Genomic DNA, 21,976 nt, shown 5'->3' on the forward strand with positions numbered 1-21,976 from the left:
GAAAGGGAGGGAAGAGGAGGAGCCCCAACCTTCCAGAAGAAAAAGCAAACAAATTCCACCCTCCAAACCCAACCCAACCCAACGCTGGGAAGCCAGGTTCCATTTGTGTGGCTTAGCACAGAGGGACACCACCCCAGCTTCAGGTTTAAGTTTATGTAAAAAGAGTTTAAAAATATGTCTGAACCTATATTATCCCATCACCATCAGGAATAGTAATTAGTATTAATTCAAATAATACCCAGTGACTAGGGCTTAAAACGTACCAGCTTTATGTGAGGTGATTGACGTGTATTCCTACCTAATTTCACAAATATTTGATGAACTGGGCCCCATCTCCCATTTAACAGAGGAGGAAGCCAAGGTGTGAAGAGTGGATATGGTGTGCTGGGGAGCACACAGCTGATGGATCCTGAGTAACAGTGCAATCCTTGGGGTGACCTCCCTTCCCCCTCCCTGTTAAGCTCTCTCCCACTCTCCACCCCCAACCTCTGCTCTCATCACACGCCAGCCCCACCCACACCCCGGCCAGACTCTTTTTCTTTTTTCTTTCCCTTTTCCCTCTCATTCTTACCCTAATCCTCCAACTCAAAGAGTTAGTTGACGGCTGGATGTGGTGGCTCACGCCTGTAATCCCAGCACTTTGGGAAGTCAAGGCGGGTGGATTGCCTAAGCTCTGGAGTTTGAGACCAGCCTGGACAACATGGTGAAACCCTGTCTCTACTGGAAAAAAAAAAAAAAATTGGCTGAGCGCGGATGTGGGCACCTGTAATTCCAGCTACTTAGGAGGCTGAGGCAGGAGAATCGCTTGAACCCGGGAGGCGGAGTTTGCAGTGAGCCGAGATCATGTCACTGCACTCCAGACTGGGTGACAAAGTGAAACTCCATCTTAAAAAAGAAAAAAATTAAAAATAAAATTAAAGTATAGCACGTACAATTATATACAGCATGTAATACTTGGTAATAATAATAAACAACTATTTTACTGGTTTATCAACTTGCTATACTTCTAATCATTATTTTAGAGTGTACTCCTTCCAATTATAAAAATAAGTTAACTGTAAACAGCCTCATGCAGGTCCTCCAGGAGGTATCCAGAAGCAGGCGTTGTTATCACAGGAGACATTATCGCCCCTGAAGACCTTCCAGTGGGACAAGATGTGTAAGCAGAAGACCGTGACACTGAGAATCCTGACCCCATGTAGGCCTAGGCTAATGTGTGTATGTGTCTTGGTTTTTAATGAAACAGTTTACAAAGTAAATAAACAAAATAAAAAATTTTTTAAATGGAGAAAAGTTTATAGAATTAGGATGTAAAGAAAATATTTCTGTACAGCTGTATAATGTGTTTGTATTTTAAGTTATGATTATAAAAGTCAAAAAGTTAAAAATAATAAAGTGTATAAAGTACAAGTTATAGTCAGCTAAAATTAATTTATTATTGAAGGAAGAAAAAAATTTTTTTTGGAGGAAGAAAAATTTTTAAATAAATTTAGTGTAACCTGAGTGTGTAGTGCTTATAATGTCTACAGTAGCGGACGGTAAAGTCCCTGGCCTTCACATTCACACACCACTTAGTCACTCTCCCAGAGCAACATCCAGTCCTGCAAGCTCCATCCATAGTAAGTGCCCTACACGGGTGTCCCATTTTTTACCTTCTATACTGTATTTTTACTCTATCTTTTCTATGTTTAGATACGTTTAGATACACAAGTATTTACCATTATTTTGCAATTGTCTACAGTATTCAGTACAATCACATGTTTTACAGATTTGTAGTGTAGCAGCAGCAGTCCATACCATATGGCCTAGGTGTGTAGCAGGCTATGACATCTAGGCATGTGTGAGTATATTGCATGTTGTTCACACAATGATGAAATCTCCTGACGACATATTTCTTAGAGTGTATTCCGTTATTAAGCAATGCCTGACTGTACTTTTTTTCTGGTCATGTTATCCACAATTGTTCAGATTCATTCGTTTCACTTATACGACTGTTTCTCAGATGCTTCACCTTCTTTTTCTTGAATTCCTCCTTCTGATTCATTTTGTCCATTGGGTTGATGTATTTTGTGAGTAAAAATACAGTGATGGCATATGGAAGGTAAACCATACTTTTTCTGCTTCCTCCCACAAGACAGATAGTTGGGCTGGATATAGAATTCTGGAGTGTGTCACTTTCCCTGGGATCTGTTGCTCTAGTGTTTGCTACCATCTAGTCTTCCAGAGAGTCTCATGCCAGCCGGACACACATTTAAACAATTTCTCTTTATCTTTTGAATTCTTAAGTGTCTTTTAAAATAACTCCCCAAGCATTTGACAAACATTGTTGATCTGATGTCTTCAGCTCAAGGAAAACTTCTTGTTCCTTTGATCTTTGTTTTACCTCCACCATTTCTGTTCTCTTTTCTTGGACTCCTGTGACATGGAAGGAAAAGTCTCCTGGATCTCTTTTTGTTCCTTTCTTCATTTCCATCTCTTTGCTTTTTTGTTCAGAGGCTGTGATAATGCCTTAAATTACACTAAACCGATACTTCACGACATCAGATTTTAGCTGAGTCCCTTCTGCCATTTACTGCGTCCACTCAGCTTTTCTTTTACTCTCAAAAATTAGACTTTTATCTCCAGTGATTATTTTTTTAGCTCCTATTGCTCTTTTATTTTTTTTAAGTACAAGCTCTTATTTCCTTGATAGAATAGCTTCTAAAATCTACCTGAGAGGGGGAAATGTAGAATGATTTGTTAGGTTCTCCAGGGCCCTCTCAGCTCAGTGGCCCTCCCTCAGCTGTGGATCCCATGTGCTGGGGTCTTTTTACCATCTACACATATTGATATGTGCCAGCTAAGGTGGATGAATTTGGGCAGCTAGTGTGGGCTCTCTCTGTCAGTAGTTTAATAGGAGTCTTTGGGAGACAGTGAAGGGAATGGAATTGTGGGCAAGGGTAGCGGGCACACTCCCCTTTGGGTGTGGTGCAGAGGTAGGATGGAGGCAGGTGGGATAAAGGCTGAGCTCCAATGCGGGTAGGATGGAGGCAGGCAGGATAAAGGCTGAGCTCCAATGTGCTGGGTGGCAGCTGGCACTTGAGCCAGCTAAGTGGCTGTGGAAGGTCAATCTGCAGGCCAAGGCTGGATAGTCACCTTCTGTGGGGGACACTGTGGTGGAATTATTGAGGTTCTCTAATTAATTCTCCCACAACTGCCCCAGGTTTACCTTTCCTGACCCCCAACCCCACTTCTGGCCTCTGCACTGGTGAGATCTTAGGGCTTTCTCTGAGAGGGCGCTGGAAAGTCCAGAGAAGCACATGCAAAGCCGAGCCTGACAGCATTTCACGGCTGCCGGGGGCCTCTTCTCCCACCTTTTACATCACGGCATCAGCATCGTAAGGTGAACTGCAGCACCGCCCTCTTCTCTTGGGGTTCCTGCTGTCGGCTAAGGGCCCTGCCAGGCCAGATGCCCCGAAGCACTTGATCTCATTAAACTGATCTAATTTAAACAGGACCAGCCAGGGGTTCCGAAACTCTGCTGAGCACAAGAATCTCCCGGGGAGGGTGTGAACATGCAGATGCCCAGCTGCGCCCTGAAGTCTGACTTGCATTTTCTCTTGCCCTTTCTTCCTTATTTTCCCCCTTCCCTCCCTCCTTCACTGTTTTACTTTTTTCCTCTGATCAACTCATAAATCTGCCCAAAGGACAATCTCCAAATGGTCCCTGTGAAAACAGCCACTTTTGCAGGCTCTAGCTTCCATTGGTCTTCCTCCAGATTTTTACCAGGGAAGGGGAGAGATGAAGACTTTCAGAAAATGACCAAATAAATACAATACATACTTGAAACACTCGTGTTGCCAAAGGAGTAAGTCTGCTGTGGCCAGCAACCCACTTCAGATTTTGCCACTCCAGGATTCCTCATTCCTGCTTGCATTGGCATTAATACCAATTAGTCACGATGATCTGAAAGCCCCCGCGAATTCCAGAAGGATGCTGCATGTTCTAAAGACAATTCCATTCCCTCACCTAGGCTTCACCACTGCACAATTCATCCACGTTACCCAAAACCACTGGTACCCCCCAAAAGTACAGAGGGGATACTTTAATATATATAGAAATATATATTACATATTTATTTATATATATATATATAATTAAACACTCAGAGAACTACATACCTAAAAAGGTGAAATTTGCTTTATGTAAACCATGTCTCAATAAACGTAATATAAAAGAAAGAAAAGGGGCTGGGCGCGGTGGCTCATGCCTGTAATCCTAGCACTTTGGGAGGCCAAGGCGGGCAGACCATGAGGTCAGGAGATCGAGACCATCCTGGCTAACACGGTGAAACCCCGTCTCTACCAAAAATACAACAAATTAGCCGGGCATGGTGGCAGGCACCTGTAGTCCCAGCTACTCAGGAGGCTGAGGCAGGAGAATGGCGTGAATCTGGGAGCGGAGGTTGCAGTGAGCTGAGATCGCGCCACTGCACTCCAGCCTGGGAGACACAGCGAGACTCCCTCTCAAAAAAAAAAAAAAAAAGAAAAAGAAAGAAAGAAAAGAAATGGACAGTGTTCTTGGTGTGCTGGGAAAGGTGGAACAGTGCAGTTACAGAGTGGGAAACAGAGGGTATTCAGACCAAGCCCAAGAAATAAGGAGGTCAGGCAGTCAACATAGGCACCCCAAAAGTCACAGATACACATAGCCAAGGGGGTCACAGGCTTAAAACCCTAGATGACACTCTCAGGAAAGGAAAACCAGTGTCTGCTGAGCGACTGCTATGTTCCAAGTGTTGCCCAGTTTCACCAGCTCTAATGATACTAAGATACATGCCTCAACCAAAAGAACCATCCTTTCATGTACTACTAAAAGCATGCTACCATTAAACCATGATACTTTATTATTATTATTTAGGATTTCTGTTTTGTATGTATGAAGAAGGCTGGGCCCTATTTAGACATTCTTATATAAACATTATATATAGGTGAAATCAATTGCTAAATCATTCCTAACATTTTCCACACTCAGGCTAACTCTTCTGAATCACATTTGGACTTGGAGTCATCAATATCCATGTTTTTCCATGCGCTGTCATCTTCTTTGCCATTAAGATGTCAGGTGGTAGAGAATTTCGTAAGAGTAGCATATGAGTTTCCTATACACTGCAGTCACAAATTATCACAACTTTTGTGGCTTAAAACAAAGCAAACCTTGTCTTCTACTTCTCCGGGTCAGAGGTCTGCCACAGGCCTCACTGGGCTGTCAAGGGCTCACAGGATTGCTTTGCTTTCTGGAGTCCGCTTCCTTGCTGTTGCCAGTTTCTCCAGCAGCCTGTGTTCCCTGGCTCATGGCCTCTACCGCTGCTACAAAGCCAGCAACGTTGCACCTCTCTGACCCACCATTCTTCCACAGTCATGGCACCCTCTGAGCACAGCTGGAAAGGTTCTCTGATTTTAAGGATGCACTTGATTAGCTTGGGCTAGCATCTGGATTAACCAAAATAACCTCCCCATCTCAAAGATCTTCCTTGAATCACATCTTCACAGTTCTTTTTTCCATGTAAGGCAACTGATTTCTTGGTTCTGGGGATTAGGGCAAAGACATCCTTGGGGGACACTGTCCTCCTCACTACAAGCAGTTTCCTATGGTCTCCAGAACACCCCCAGCCCCTGACAGCTTCCTGAAAATGTTTATGCTGGGGCTCTCTTGACACTGTCAGAAGCTGTCAACAGGAAGGTGTTAGACACCTTCTCCAATGATCCTTAGTCATTTGGTAACTAAAATGTCAGGAGAGTGGTTTCCCATCATGACACCAGGAATTACAACAATATGCCTACCCTCACCATGCCACGGCTGTGGCATGGAGAACATAAGACACTACAGTGGCGTCTGCATCCTGGCTTTGGAGTGGCTAAACTAGGAACAAACAGAACTGAGAGACTGTAGAATATGATTTCATCCTCAGGAAGCCCACTACAGTGAGTCAACTGAGCCATACGGACACACAACTTCAGGAGGGGCCATTCATGTTGAGTCTATGAGAATATGCCCTCGGAGGTGGCCGGTAGACATGGAAATAAGGAAACCAGAGCTCAGGGGGCAGAAAATTGCCTGGAACATGCCAACGGTCTAAGCAGAATCAGAAGTTGACCCCAGGTCTTGAGGCTCAGAGCCTCTGAGCCTTCCATGGAGTATCTCCACGCTCATTAATACAGGAGGGCTGATGGTAAACAGACATTTGGAAACCTCTATGATTTTAGCCACCCACCTCTCTAGGTAGAACCTCGCCTAGCTGGGACCTTGCTGATGTAATATCATAGTAATGGGCCTTATTTATCCAACTGATATGCTCCTGAAAGCATGCACGGCTTTCTGTAAATGGGAATCTATTTTAAATACATGAGGAAAAATTGTTCTTTAAAGGAAGTCCGAGGTGAATCCCTACTTCCCTCTGGTCCCAAAGGTACCTAATTAGTCATTTGAAGAAGGCAACATGGGTTAGGTAAAAGAATATTTAGGCTTCTGAAGCTGACTGGGTTCAAATCCGGGATCGTCATTTCCTCACTGTGATGTCAGACGAGTCATCAACTCTCTCCCTCCGCGTCGTCCTCTGTGATGCAGGTGCATGTGCCTACCTGGGAGTGTTGGAGGATAAGAGTCCCAGGACATGGTGGGAGCTCAGCGTTCCTATCCTTCAATTTCTTTTTATAAGGAAAATTATCATCCCTACCATCCCTGCCTCCCACTGCTTGAGGAGCAAAATGAGGCAGGATTTGTGATATTGCTCTGAAAATTGAACAGCACCAGCACCAGGCAAACAGGAGAGATTATGATGCAGATGGCTGTGTGTTGAGTTCTCCCATCACATGAGAGTCCTATGATGCTTCTTCCCTGTGCTGCGAGGGCTTCATCTCCTAAGCACTAAATGCTAAATTCCCCCTCCCACGCCCATCGCCACTGTCCTCACGGATCCTCGCAGCAGCTTCCCAATCGGTCTCCCTGTCTCCAGCCTCACCACCCCCAACTCTCCTCCACCTAGAAGCTAGAGTGGTGTTCCCAAAAAGGAAACATATTTACAGTCAGTCTGTCTCCTGCCAAATTGTAATTTCTGATGGAAGGGGCTTTCTGGGTGTTATTCGCCCATGTGAGCCCGCCTCTAGTGTGGAGCTTGGCACAGGGAGGGTTCAGCATATGTCTGTTAAGTGCCTGGTTATGGATGCAGTCTGTAGGGTTCTACTGGCCTATTGCACTTTCTGTGTCCTGCCAGGATGCGGGTGGCATTCTGGAGGCCTCTCCAGCTGGGGCAGTCCATGAGCTCCAGAAAGTTCACATCAAAGGGGTGGCCCTGGCTCCATGATGAAGAGTACAGGCTCTGAAATCAGACCCAGGGTTCTGAATACCATTCCCACCTCTCACCAATCAACTATCAATTCTGTGCCTCAGTTTCTCATCTGTAAAATGAGAATGATAATAATGCCTGCTAATAGGGTCATTATTTGTATTAAATAACTGAGAATATTGCCTGAAATCCTTGCCAACCCACATTATTTTGGAACAAGTCTCATTTCATCCATAAATATGGCAGCATGTGTCTCCACTAGATAAGAGCTCTCACACACACGATACCACTATCACACCTAAAGTATTAACAATAATTCCATAATATCATCCAACCAGTGTTCAAATTTCTCTTATTGTCTCATAAACAACTTTGTCATTTTGTTCAAATCAGGACTGAATAAGGTCCATCTATTGCAAGAGACTGATAGGGGTACTGGGATTCTTTTGATCTATAGCAGGGGTTGGCAGACTTTCACTGAAAAGGGTTAGATAGCAAGCATTTTGGTCTTTGTGGGCCCTTCTGTCTTTGTTGCTATGACTTAAACGAATGGGTATGGCTGTGTTTCAATAAAACTTTATTTATAAAAACAGGCAGTTGGCCAGATTTGGCCCCAAGAAGGCAGATTGCTAACCTGTGATGTACAGGCTTGTTCAGATTCAGGGTTTTTTTGTTTTGTTTTGTTTGGCGATAACATGTCATAGATGGGTAGCATTGTGGATTTCCATCCGAAGGCTTAGAATGTCAGGGTGTTTCTCTTTCCCTCTCCCTCTAATATTATCAGCCATGTACATTCGGTGTCCAGATTCATTAACTCATTAAGGGAAGTAAAATGGCAACATTCTAATTCTATCGTCCCTTCACTTATTAGCTGCAATACTTTTACAAAGAGAAACTCGCCTTTATCTACTATTTGCTTATACTGACGTATAGTTTGTACAGGAAAGTTAAGATAATAAATGCTTGATCCCTTTCCTTTCTTTGCCAGCTTTTAAAAATAATGAGTTGGGCTTCTTAGCATTCTTCAAAGATAATCAATGTACTTTTAAAAAGAACATTATGAGCAAATAGATTTCAACATAATTGAAGTGTTTTGAGGCATTGCAGTTACCGCCTTTAATGATGTTTAAATTGTCTCCGTTTTGCCCCAGCTTATGACAAGCCCTCAGAAGTCTTTGATAACATCCTTGCTTTCTGGTGTGATGAGATATTCTAGGGTTATCTTATTCAGTTTATAAAATCAGCCTTCTCCAAAAAGCCCTGGTTCTCTCTGGAGGGAAGTGATATTTAGTAACCCTAATATGATACTAAGGATACTCATTATTTCCAGAACTTTTCAGAAGATATATCAAAGGATCATTTTTTTAAAGGCCTCAGAAATACAGAATTCAGAATACTGAAATTTCTGAATCAATTCAGGACCACAGCTGGGGCCCCTATGGGTAAGGTAAGTATGTGGGAGGTAAGATACCCCATGATCAAAGCTGTTTGCATCCCTCGGCCCAGCCCGATCAAACTTCTGGATGCCATCAAAGAGATGTGCCTAACCTAAAGATCATTGTTCTTTAAAAGAAAAACAAGTTCATTAATCATGTGAGGAGGCTTGGGGCCAGGATATAAAGTTAATGACAAGGGACTCCCTTCTATTAAAAGGACTATGTGCAAACAGGCATGCCTGGAGGAAGCCAAGGACCACGATAAAGGAAAACAAACACCTTATGATTCATCTAACATAGGCTCGGTTACAATCGCAGGTGTAAAAAGAACTGGGAGCTGGCAGTGAGAGACAACAAACATCAGTGGAACATGGGATGGTGACTCTTTCTGGCTGAGCGCCACACGTTCCTACCAGGAATCTTCTATTAGTCATTTGGGCTGGAGCGTGAGATCCTTCCTCACTCTCCACCGTCCAGGGTCATGTTTAATGGTGATGTTTGTTCTTTCCAAGGAGAGAAGGCCCATCTAATTGCAGGGCTTTTGTTTTCCTGAATGGACTCAGGAAGGCCATGGCTGAAAACGAGGGTGCTGAGAGGCTGTAAGGAGAAGGGAAGGAGTTGGAGGCTCTGGTGGAGTGAGGAAGAGCAGGGCAGTATCCCATGTCCTCTGATGTTAGGGGTGAGGTCAGGAGGGTGGGTCTCACCTTCTCCTTTCTCTGCCCTGCATTGGTCACCATGGTTTAAAAATCAGTGCTATTCCATGAGAGGGCTGCCACTTATCATTTCAGTTCCAACACCTGGAAAGTAAAATTATTGTCTCCCAAATCCACCCAGCACCATAGGCTTGAATAGGGATCATAGGCTCTAAGACCATTCATGAAAACAGAGACAACCAAGGAGACAGTCACCCAATGCTGTCCCTTCAGCTTGCATTATTTTCTGACAAGACAGCTCTGCCATCCATGGAAGCCTGTGTGCTCCTCCGTCCCTGGATCTTTATGCATCCTTTTCCCCACAAACCCAAACCATCCCTCTTAAAATGAAAAGCTTAGGAATACTCACCCTAGACTGAGTCACGAGTTTCTTGTACAAACTTTAATTAAACTTGATTTTTTAAAAATTTCCCTTGTGGCTTTTAATTATTAGACAGAGCAAATGTCTCTAGTATTAAACTTATATGTCACATAGCCTCTTCATCAATGTCCCTAATACATTTCATGTGCTTTTCAGAAAGATTATATTCTTCCCAGGGCTGTCTGAATGTCTTTTTGAATCCCTCAAGACTGGACACCAAGGAGTAAAAATAATCATTTAAAAAAAATCACATTCCCTCTACAACCTTGAATCTGAAACGTGAATATATGAATAGAAGGGCTCTGGAATAACTATGCAGATTTATGGAGAATATCAATTTAAGTTATATCACGGGATCCAGCTATGCCTTTCTTCATGGAGTTGGGGATTTGTTAAAGTTGAGATATAGTTTGGGGAAAGTGTGATTTATGGTTAAAATCATCTGAAAATCAATACATTTGAAGATCTCTGACATAAGGGTCCCTTGCAGAGCTAGACGTGATTCTAAAATTGGGAACACAGGAATAAAAATCAAATCTTGAGTAGAAGTAGCTGAAAATTGCAGTGATTCGGGGAAGCTTGGCTTCTAACTCCCCACTGTTTGAAGATGGGCTTGTTTGTTTTTTAAAACAGCCAACATAATTCAGCTGGAGGAAGTAGAAAGAATTTTCTATTCCTTGTTTCTGTAGAAATCGATGGACTTTAGCTTGTATAATTGTCCCCCCTGCCTTTAGTATCTAAAATAAAATAACCCTCGTTGCTTGCATTACTCAACGCATTTCTGCGTCTTGGCGTCTATGGCTAAACGAGTATTAATTAGACAGTCCGCAGAGAGCTGGCTGGGGATAGAAGCGGAGGTGGGGGAGAAGGGCAGGGATCACAGCAGGGTGGACTCGTGGCCCTGATTTGGGATCCTGACAGCAACTTACTAGGTGGCCTGAGGGCTCGGTGCCAGGGGAGACATCGGGTTCCAGTAGCATCTGACCTGCATTAGGGACAGGGGCGCGGCGGAGGGGGCGAAGGGGGCGGGGGTGGGGGGAAGGTGGCTGGGGGGAAGCCCAGGTTCGCAGCTAGCTGGCGGGCAACAGAGGGAGTAAGGGGGGGCAATGAGGCTGGGGCCAGGCGCCAGCAGCAGCCACGCCCCCGACCTCCCCCGATTTTTAGGGAAAATTCTCCAAAGCTCTCGCATCCTCCTCTGCCTCCTTCCACCCTCCACCCTCCCAGCCGCCACTGAGACCTCTTTAAAACCAGCCAGGGGCCGCCGGGGGGTGAGGCCGGGGAACGGGCTGGACTGGGGGCGGGGGTTCGGGGGCAGCGGACGGGAAACGCCTCGAAAGCAGCCAGACCCGGCGACTGAAATGAGGCGGAGGAGCTTGGCGAGGGGAGGCGCAGGCTCGGAAAGGCGCGCGAGGCTCCAGGCTCCTTCCCGATCCACCGCTCTCCTCGCTGACCCCCGAGTCACCCCCGGAAGCTCCCGCCACTGCCGGGCGAATAGACCCCCGCGGACCCCTACGCGCGCGGGGCCGGGGCCCTAGTTCAGGCCCTCGCTGCCCCTTTAAGGGTTCTCGAAACTTTCCCCCCGGTATCAGATGAGCCTCGTCACATCCGTTGGCCGTGGCCGCTGGGGCGCTTTCCGAGGAAATTCGGGACTCGAGTTTCCCGGGGAAGAGGCGCGGCCTGAGCCCGGCGAGGGTGGGGAGGGCAGGCGCAGGTGGACCCCGGCGGCCCCCGAGCCCCGCTGTGACCTTGGCCGCGGGGGAGGGGCTGGGCCGCTGCGGGGCAGCCGCGGCCGCCAGAGGGGGCAGCGGAGAAGAACTTGCCCAACTTGGCGGCGCGGGCTGGGGCGGCTCTGCGCCTCCGCGCCCGCCTCCCCGGCCTCCGCCTCCTCCCCTCCCGCGAGCCTCCTCCCCTGGGCCCTCCTCCCGTCCTCCCCGCCGCCGGTCCCGGTGCGCGCCCATCCCTGCCCGCAGCCCCGCGCGCCGGCCGAGTCGCTGAGACGCGGCTGCCGGACGGGACGGGACCGGCTAGGCTGGGCGCGCCCCCCGGGCCCCGCCGTGGGCATGGGCGCACTGGCCCGGGCGCTGCTGCTGCCTCTGCTGGCCCAGTGGCTCCTGCGCGCCGCCCCGGAGCTGGCCCCCGCGCCCTTCACGCTGCCCCTCCGGGTGGCCGCGGCCGCGAACCGCGTAGTTGCGCCCACCCCGGGACCCGGGACCCCTGCCGAGCGCCACGCCGACGGCTTGGCGCTCGCCCTGGAGCCTGCCCTGGCGTCCCCCGCGGGCGCCGCCAACTTCTTGGCCATGGTAGACAACCTGCAGGGGGACTCTGGCCGCGGCTACTACCTGGAGATGCTGATCGGGACCCCCCCGCAGAAGGTAGGGACCCCCGGCTGCTGCCGCGGGCTTTTCGGGCTCGTTGGAGGGAGGGGGCTGTCCAGAGACGCCTCCACGCGGCTTAGCGTCGCCCCCAAAGCAGCAGCTGTCCCCGCACAGAAGAGCGGGGAACGCAGAGGGGCTCGGGTGGGCCGGGGAGCGGGGGCGCTCGCTCTTGAGTCGCGGAGGACGGCAGCCCCCGCCCGGGGCGCACTGAGGGGTGTGCGCGAGTGTTTCAGAACTTGTGAGCTCCCCCTCCGCGGGGCTGGGCGGGAGAGGAGACCTGGAACTTGCCGCCTCCAATAACGTGATTTCCTTCTTGCGGGCGACACCTACTTCCAGCGGGAGACGGAGCGGTGGGCCTTGGGCGACGGGCTATTATGGGGAAAATCACCTCGTGTTCATACTCTCCCTCCCCCCCCGCCCCCCCCACCATGCTGTCTCATTGCTAAAGAGGCTTGTGGCCGGCTTCCAAAGGCGCAGTACCCTTTAAAAAGGATTTATGCATGAGCTCAGCTAAAAGCAACCCGGTTAAGAAGTGGCTCGCTTGCTGCTCTGAGGAAGGAGCAGCGTCTCCCCTGCGCCCGCTTTCCTTTCTCGGAGTTGGTTTGTCAGCTGTGTCCTCGCTCATCCGGCGGCCCTGCCCCTCTGCACGGAGCGATGCATCTACACGCGGGTGTGCAGAGAGTGTGAAATGCAGTCCAGCTACCGGGAAAAAAACAGGGGCTGAGTGAGGTGTCCGGGGACCAAGTGGTATCCCGATTACAACACAAAAATAAAATCAAACAGCTTTCCTTTTCTCTTACTCTGATGTTCATTTACTAACACTTTTTGTAGCAAGAAACAAATGTTCCCAAGCACAGTAATCTGAAAAAAAAAAAAAAAAATCCCAATTGATCTGCTTCCCCTCCTACTTTCCAACTATCTAATCCAAGTGGGATTTGAAGTCCTTTGCTCAATTGAATGCACTATTTGAAGATAGTTTATTTTTATTTTTAACATTGTCATTTGGGTTTTGATTCAGCTATGATTCCCCCATAAATAGAACATACTCATGACTTTTGTATAATTCTCATTAAATTATTCAAGACTTTAAGAGGAAAGACATGCCATGCTAATTCTTTTAAAAAAGGAAACTGCCGAATAACTTCTGTAGTTGTTTAATTAGTTTAGGGGGAAAAAAAAACCTTCAAAAGCGTATATTCAAACTTTGATTCTAGTTGCCTTTCATCTAAGTCATGGGAAGCCACGTGAGTGATCTTTGCCATCTCCAGGAGTGGATGGTTAGAGGGAGGGAATAGGAATCCCCATCAGCTGAGGGAGCTTAACTTGGCTGTAAGATGTGGTCTTGGTGCAGCCAACACGTGGGAACATGCGCCTGGTGCTGAGAACCTTGTAAATATGACAAGATATTGAGGAAGAAGCTCTTCTGTGACCTACAGAGAATCTTTTGGAACAGGCCTTGAATGAATCCCCATTGGACATGTGTGCTTTGATGCGAGGGAATTCTCTCTACTAAAAGTAAATGTGGGTGGTCTGAGGGCTATGATAAAAGAAGCCCTGAAACCCTCCCTCCAGAGCAAAGGGGAAAGGGAGAAGCCTGAAGAAGGACTAAAAAATACTTAACTTTGGCAATCCAAAAAAAAAAAGCTTTTATAAATAATAACTTGCCTGTTAATTAATTCAATGACCTTTATTTTAAAATGATGAGGTTTAATTAATTTAATTAACAGAAATGTATTGAGTACCTAGGCTCCTGTCTTTACCGTAGCCAAGGCAGTAGTTGGTTCAAGATTACTTCTCAACCATTAGCATGTTTCCAGGGAGGGCTGCTTCTACAGAGACAGATTTAATTTTTACATGTGATGGGGAATGAAATATCCTGTACCTCCCTCCTGGTTTGATTTAGCGATAAGCTGCTTTATAACAAAATCTTTCCAAATGCCTACTGTAAAGTCAGGCTTTCCTGACTACTGCATTAGGATTCACTACCTGCCTGTGTTGCCCTGAAATGTCTCTGACCACCAGCAGGGTGTCAGCAGCCGGCTAGAGGGGGCAGCAGTGAGGTGACTTCTGAACCTGGAGTGAGCTTTCCTGCTCTATTAATGGCCAGGAGTCATGCATTTATTCTCTGCTGATTCTCTGAAGCCTAAAATAAAAATTGCTTAGGTGGAGAGAAAAATGGAATTGTAAATTCAAGCAATAAATAACCAAGAATTTTTCAAGAATTAAGTAATAGTCATAGACAATGTCTGAAAGCTCAGTACGTGACAAGCACTGCGCTCTGTGCTTTAGGTGTGCTTTCCCAGGAATCCCCACCCACCACCCACCACCCCTCGGGGGTCTTATATGCATTTGGGGGTGGGAAAACTGAAGCTCGGAGAGACTGAATGACTTTCCAGGGCAACAGGGCAGGAAAGAGGGAGGGCCAAAAATGGAAGTCAGGGAGCTGAACCTCAGAAGCCAAGTTCTGAACCACCAGGCAGATAACGACTTCCTTCCCTTCATGCCTCCTGATCTCTTTGGTTTTGGCCTCAAACTACCCTTTCTAGCCAGAGAACCCTGAACTTACACCCCAAGGTGTTAGGAACTTATTGTATGACTGCAACTGGACCCTCCGGAACTCCGCGCTGTTCCCCCATCTCCTCTTTCCTTCAGCACTGCTGAATGAGCAATAGGATGAAGGGCTGGATCCAGGTGTGCACGGGAGAGGCCTTGAGAGGAGAGGTTCAACAGGAACCAGAGCCCTCCAGCTCCCCTTCTTTTATGGGAAAGTCAACTGTTGGAAGTGTGCTTGTTCCCCGAAGGCTTTAATCAGGAACTAGAGGTCCATTGTTTAAAGCCCAGTGACTCTGTGAGGAGTCACAGGCATGTGCCCGGAAGCCCGTGTGAGAGCTGCAAGGCGTGTGTGCTGGCAGGCAGGGCCACGTTGGCATGGAGATGACTACCAGGTTTGTGGCTGATCCCATTATGTGGGTTCTTTCGAACTGTAGAACTTTTGAACAGTTCTTTCAACCAGCATCTGCTTGAACCGTGCAATTTGGTCTTATTAATAATAACAGTCTTCTAAAGTAATTATAATTACAGCAATTTCTATTATGAAAAGAGAGACTTTCATGTTAACACAATAACTCCAGCTGAAGACAGGAAAAGGTGTGCAGCCATATACCTTGTAGTAGCTTCAAAAAAAGCCTTTGGGATTCTTTTTCTGAAAGATTTTCTGTCATCTCCACTAAGATAGGTAAAGCAGACAGCAAAACTATTCTCATACCTGAACACTTGAATGTAAAGGGCCACCTAATTATTTTGGCGAATCCTATTTTAATCATGGTGCATTCACTTGATTATCAGCCTCTTAGTACACAATTATTTGGAAGACTTGTATTGAAAATACGGATCGAGCATATGCAATAAGAGTTTGTGTTCTTCAGAAGAAGCCATCCAGGCTCCCCAAATGAAGCTGCCTGTAGGTGAGGCTGAAAACAAGAAGGCAATCCCAGCAAGAAGAAATCTGATGGAGCCACTTGAAATGGTAAACTATTAAAGACAATGAGAAATAACAATTACTGAGGTTGAAAGAACAAGAAAGTCAAAGCCAGTTTGCCACCAGCTCCTTCGAGTGAGAAGTGGCAGCTTCTGGGCTTTAGAGAAAGAATTCATCAAAGACTGTATTACAGAGGACTGGGAAAGGTGAGCCAAGAAATCAGCTTGAAACAACAAGGAGGGACAGGAGTCTGAGAAATAGTTTATAAGATCAAGAGCTGACCTTGATTTCTTGCTGATGGAGTGTTGGACACTCAAAGGGCACGTGAAGCCCTGTGCGTGGCTCACCTCATTGTATCCTTGCAACATTCTGGAAAATGTGCACAACAATGTGACTTAATTTTCAGACAGGGTAACCGAGGCTTGGAGAGGCAGAGTAGTTTGTCCAGGGCCACACTAGTGAAGGCAAAGCAGGGTGGAGCTGTCAATCTGGGTCAGTCCAGCTCAGTCTTTGCACGTCACTGCCGTTCCTCCTTAGGTGCAGTGTTTTAGTTACAGTAACTTTTTAAGAAGAACTGTCTTCATGCTTCTGGAGATGATGTGGTTTGACAGGAAGCATCCTGGTGTGATTACAGGTCCTGAGCACTGTAGTGTCGCACCTGTGACCAGGAGCAAGTGTAACCTCCCTCATCTTCCCTTTCCTCAGCTGTGGAGAATCTAATTTCTGCATTAATGTCCTGGTCTCAAAACAATAGAAACTTGTTCTCACAATTCTGCAGGCCAGAGTTCAAAAAGCAAGGCGACAGCAGAAACACTGTCCCTCCGGAGGCTCTGGGGGAGGATCCTTCCTTCCCTCTTCTTAGTGTCTGATGGCTGCTGGCATTTCTTGACCCTTGGCCGCATCACTCCAATCTCTCCCCTCCATGTAAGTTTCTGTGGCCAAATTCCTCTCTTCTTATAAGGAGACCAGTCATTAGATTAGGGCCTGCCCTCCTGTAACCTGACCTCATCTTTACTTCATCACATCTGCATAGACCCACTTTCTGAATAAGGTTAAGTTCACAGGTACCGGAGTTACGTCTTCAGCATATCTTTTGGGGAACATGATTTAATCCACAACAAGTTCATTCTAAGTTTTTCATTCTATGCATTTTTTGTCTTTGATTCTACCTCACCTTTTAATTGTTAATAATTTCAATTTGGGATTCAAGTGTAATTGTTATCACAGGCAATACACAAATGATGATTTTAGTGCTGTATTAATATGAAGCCTGTAGCAAGAGAGTGCCCTGGGGCTTAGGGTGGGAGAAGGAAGACAGCAGTGTTTCTGCTTCCCTTCTGTACTTCTGTATTGTTTTTCCTGCTGGAGAGTAACTGCTTGAAAATTTAAAATGTCAGGCGGGGCGCGGTGGCTCATGCCTGTAATCCCAGCACTTTGGGAGGCTGAGGCGGGCGGGTCACCTGAGGTCAGGAGTTTGACCTGACCCGGCCTGGTCAACATGGTGAAACCCCATCTCTACTAAAAATATGAAAATTAGCCAGGCATGGTGGCTTATGTCTGTAGTCCCAGCTACTCAGGAGGCTGAGGCAGGAGAATTGCTTGAATCTGGGAGGCAAAGGTTGCAGTGAGCTGAGATCGTGTCACTGCACTCCAGCCTGGGCAACAGAACGAGACTCTGTCTTAAACAAAAGAATTTAAAATGTCCCACGTCATGTTGCACTAATTCTAGAATTGCTGAAATTAATGTATAATATGAGAGAAATCCAATGTGTGCAAGATTAGATCAATGATATTTAAATACCTATGAGTAATAAACACTTATGTTGGGATGGATGTAGAAAGCTTCAGTATTTCATGTTTTAAAGACATTATAAGGCAACCCCCTTATCAATCACGATATATTTAATATGAAACAGGTGCTTCCCCCCATACTTCCTGCCATACTCATCCCTGATCTCCTTGTGTGATCTCCTTGTTGTAGGTAGGCTGGCTTCACCTCCCCTTGCCTGCCCATTTTTCCTTTTTCCTCCTGGAATGATCCCAAAAGGATAAGGCTAGCTGTTGTGATGAGTGGCTTTTTTTTTTTTTTTAGACAGTCTCACTCTGTTGCCAGGCTGGAATACAGTGGCCCGATCTTGCTCTGTTGCCAGGCTGGAATACAGTGGCCCGATCTTGGCTCACTGCAACCTCCGCCTCCCAGATTCAAGCGATTCTTCTGCCTCAGCCTCCTGAGTAGCTGCGACTACAGGTGTGTGCCACCACAACCAGCTAATTTTTGTGCTTTTAGTAGAGACGGGGTTTCACCATGCTGGCCAGGATGGTCTCGATCTCTTGACCTAGTGATCTGCCCACCTCGGCCTCCCAAAGTGCTGGGATTACAGGCGTGAGCCACCGCGCGGCCAAGTGGCTATTCTTTTGTGGTGGTGGTACGTAGCTGCATTGCTCCCAGGGGTGGAGAGGGAGGAACTTAAAGGTGGTGTTTCTCTCCTTCTCCCTGGTATCTGACAGCATGCCTTGGGATTTATGTAACATCTCATTCATAGACTAGAGCAGGTCAAGCATTGGCCCCTGAATTCAGGGTCTACCTGTGCTGGAGAAGAGGTGGGGGGTTAGTGGGCACTGACTCTTGCCCCAACCCCACACTGGGTACAGCAGGAACGGGGTGGTGGTCCTCCTTGCTGGTGAGTGAGGTCCCTCTCCAGGTGACCTGAGGCTCCTATGACTGACTGTGAGCCTCTGCCTGTCCTTGAGTCCCTTGCTGTGTGTCATGGATCCCTCCTCTGGGTCACCCTGTTTGCCCAGCCTTGGTGAGACACTGGGGTTCACTGTATGTTAAGGTAGCAGATACTACCTGGACAATAGGGCATACCTGTGAGGCAGGTGGGCAGCCTGACACCCCTTCTGTAATTTCCCTGGGTATAAACATGTTTCTGGTGGAACCTGAGGAAGAGAGTGTCACCTCTTCTGGGTGACTTTCCTGGCCTGGCTCCCCTTCATCCTCTCTTGGCCTAGATGTACTATTTTGATATTTGACTATTGCTACTCAATACAAAAAAAAATGGTCACTTTTTTGCTCTTAGAATTCTCAAAAGAAGAGAGAATACTCTGGGAGTGCTGACATTAACCACATAAAGGAAATGAAATGAGTGTGTTTGTTTTGTGCTAATGCTTGCTGTCCAGCCCAGGCCCCGGGTGGGATGTTTTCAGATTTTTATTATATGGCAATCATATACCTGCACCTAGAAATATACAACCTCGGCGCTGCCACTGCAGGAAGACAAAGAGACTGTCTAGAGAGTAACGTGGCGATGCCCTGGGCAGCTCCATCATTCCAGGGAACCATAAAGGGAAGTGGGAATGCACACTCCATCTGTTTCATGCTAGGCTGAAAGTGGCAGGGGGAGAATTTACACCTGGCCTGCGAAGGGCAGCCTCGTGTTCCTACTTCAGAGCCCCAGCTTCTCCAAAGCCAGTGCTTGGGAAATGGCCTTGTTGGCAGCAGGCAGGAGACTGGTGCAGTGTGCCAGCTGTGCAAACCCCCACCAGACTGGTGCAGTGTGCCAGCTGTGCAAACCCCCACCAGACTGGTGCAGTGTGCCAGCTGTGCAAACCCCCACCAGACTGGTGCAGTGTGCCAGCTGTGCAAACCCCCACCAGACTGGTGCAGTGTGCCAGCTGTGCAAACCCCCACCAGCAGCACCCCCACCAGCAGCCAAAGAAAACAATTTCTAAAGCAGCCCCCAGGATTTCATGCCATGGGGGTGGTGAGGGGTAGGAGGAGGTGGAAAGCATTGAATCAGAAAGTTTTCCAGGTACCAGCAATGCCAGGGTTAATATGGTCTGGCTTGCTTTTCAGGTGAGCACCTGTAGCTGGCAGGAAAGTGGCTTCTTGGTGGAGGTGGGCATGAATTCCAGAAGCCTTGGAGAGACATCCAGAGCCCTTCCCACTACATCGTGCTGCCTCCTGGGGAAATTCCTAAGCTTTTTTTGAGTCAGAAAAGCCACTGACAAGCAGACAGAATTGTGTGGCTTGCGCAGTGATTGGAGAGCTAGGTGCTTTGGGTACTAGTCCCAGAGCTGCTACTTGTTGAATGTTGGGTATTGGAGAGAAGTCATTTGACCTGTCTGAGCCTCTGTTTCCTCATCTGTAAATCAGGGAATTTGAACAAGTGACCTCAGATTCCTTCTAGAAGCTCTAACAGTCAATGATATCATCTATTTCATTTGAGAGAATCTCCATAATTTTTTGCCCCCAGACCAATCTGCTTCAGTTTTGTGTGGGTGCAACACCTGGGGTTCTGTTAAAATGCAGAATCGGATTCAGTGACCGAGAGCAGAGCTGAGGGTGGCTGCTGCCAGCTCACAGGTCACACTTGGAGTCGTTGCTTCTTTCCCCAAACCAGCTGCTGATGGTTCCTGGAAAGAGCAGGAATACCTTGCAGAAGGGGCTAGAAATACAGATTCCCATATGCAGTCCAGACTTATTGGGTTAGCCTGTCTGCACCAGGACCTGAGAATCTGCATTTTATTATATCCCTTGAGTCCCCTTTAAGCAGCCACGCTGGCCCCAGCCATTGGACTGTATTTGGAGGCCACTGCAGAGGCCAGATGCTCCCCTGCTCGGCGGTTTCCTGTGCAGAAAGGCTGTGTTCTTTCTTCTTCCTAAATACTCTTCCTAGGTTAAGTGTTTCCTTCTCTTTGCCCATCTAGAAAATCTCCACCTCCAGCAGGTCGTGTTCCAACAACTCCTCGTGTTGGGCAAGCGGAAAACACGCAGTTTTTTCTAGGGGTCTCATTCTGAGGCGGTGCTGCTGAAAATCTTGGTGCTGAACGTGTGTTTTTGAGATTTCCAGTCTATCACGGGGCCGCAAGGTGTAAATATCAAGAAAAATGAATTACTAGAAAGGCAAAGTGAAAAAGACATACAAAATACAAGTGTCATTCTTTTTATTCTTAGTTTGGACAGATACTCCATTCTTCTACACTGGTCCCACGGTTTCTGAAGCTTCCTGTAATGATCAGTGGTTACCTTGTTGCCCAAGTAACTGCAAATCCCTCCTCTACAAAGTGTGCTTGCTCCAAGGCAGTGCAAACTAGAAGTTGTTACAAATGGTTCCAGTAACAAATTTGTTTGGCGGCCTTTTCCCTTGAATAAGACAGTGGTTATTTTTGCTAAAGCAGAAAGGAAATGTGATACTATTGGGCTGTGTTTTGCCCTCTGGAGTAATCCTGCTTGGGGAAAATGGAGGCTTGTTCCAGAATGCAGAAATCCCTGTTAAATTAGGCAGTCTTGGGCTGGAGGACGTGTGCCTGCCTCCCCAGTGCCTCACAACTCACATCTCTAAAGGCCACTCAGGTGGGACACCATCAAGACATTGAAAATCGGCAGAAGGAAGGCAGGAAGGGGAGAGGATCGAACCTGTCAAAATAGATATTCAGAAAATCTGTGCTCTAAAATAAGGCAGCCCTTCCCTCACAGCACACTTATTCCTAATTTCAACAGGACTCTGAGTCTTGCCCCACAGCGTCACAGCCTACAGCAAATTAGAAACTGGGGTGGGGGGGGGATATTATTCCACCAGTAATACCCTTGGGACGGGGCACACAAGATGTTTGCCCTCCTACCTCTCTGTCACCTTCCCAAGAAAGGGTCAAGATCAAACAGTGTGCGTTTATGGTATTGCGAAAGTTAAGTGAGCTGCGGTGTATTAGAACCTTAGCCTCGCGCAGCGTCAGCCGTGTGGTAAGTGTTCCATAAATCTTCGTTTAGAAAAAGTGGCAAATTCCATGCTGCTAGTAAACAAAGGAGGGAAGACGGACAAAACGGAACAGCAACAACAGAAAACCCAAGAACTAGATGCCTAACAACCTGGGTCTGTATCTTGAAGGAATGTGCATCCTGTCCTCTGATTGCAAAGCCAGGCCTTCTGTGGCCCCACGATGCTGCCTCCTAGCCCTCCTAAGGTGGGAATGGAGCTTTACCCCTTGGTGGCAAACAGACCTGGCTCCATGGATCTCAACCTGGGGTGATTGTGTCCCCACCCCAGGGGACATCTGGCATCCTCTGGGGACATTTTGAGTTCTCACAACTTAGAGGGTGCTACTGGCGTCCTGTGGGTGGAGACTGGAAGTGCTGCTCAGCATTCTTTGCTGTACAGGGCAGCCCCCACAACAAAGAACGTTCTGGTCCAAAATGGCAACCATGCCAAGATTGAGAAATCCTGGTTACTCGACACAGCAGGTCGGCTGGCCTAGGAGTTGCTGCCCAGAGAGGCAAAGGGAGAATGTGCAG

At 47.3% G+C, this 21,976-nt stretch overlaps 1 protein-coding gene and 1 long non-coding RNA gene across 3 annotated transcripts in view; one reads left to right on the forward strand and one right to left on the reverse strand.

The window, feature by feature from the left end:
- LOC117977298 (uncharacterized) overlaps nucleotides 1–13,865 on the reverse strand; it is a 28,816-nt gene extending 14,951 nt beyond the window's left edge. Inside the window, exon 1 of the long non-coding RNA XR_004668377.3 lies at nucleotides 12,171–13,865. This is a non-coding gene — a long non-coding RNA (uncharacterized LOC117977298). The remainder of the gene's footprint in view (nucleotides 1–12,170) is intronic.
- Nucleotides 11,154–21,976, forward strand: part of BACE2 (beta-secretase 2) — a 109,872-nt gene continuing 99,049 nt past the window's right edge. Inside the window, exon 1 of one of the 2 annotated variants that reach the window (XM_034947862.3) lies at nucleotides 11,154–12,203. In XM_034947862.3, coding sequence (XP_034803753.2) covers nucleotides 11,421–12,203 — 783 coding nt within the window. In that variant the 5' untranslated portion in view covers nucleotides 11,154–11,420. The remainder of the gene's footprint in view (nucleotides 12,204–21,976) is intronic. The other variant, XM_003823908.5, reaches the window with a different exon arrangement.

Source organism: Pan paniscus, chromosome 22, assembly GCF_029289425.2.
Source record: "Pan paniscus chromosome 22, NHGRI_mPanPan1-v2.0_pri, whole genome shotgun sequence".
Lineage (NCBI taxonomy): Eukaryota > Metazoa > Chordata > Mammalia > Primates > Hominidae > Pan > Pan paniscus.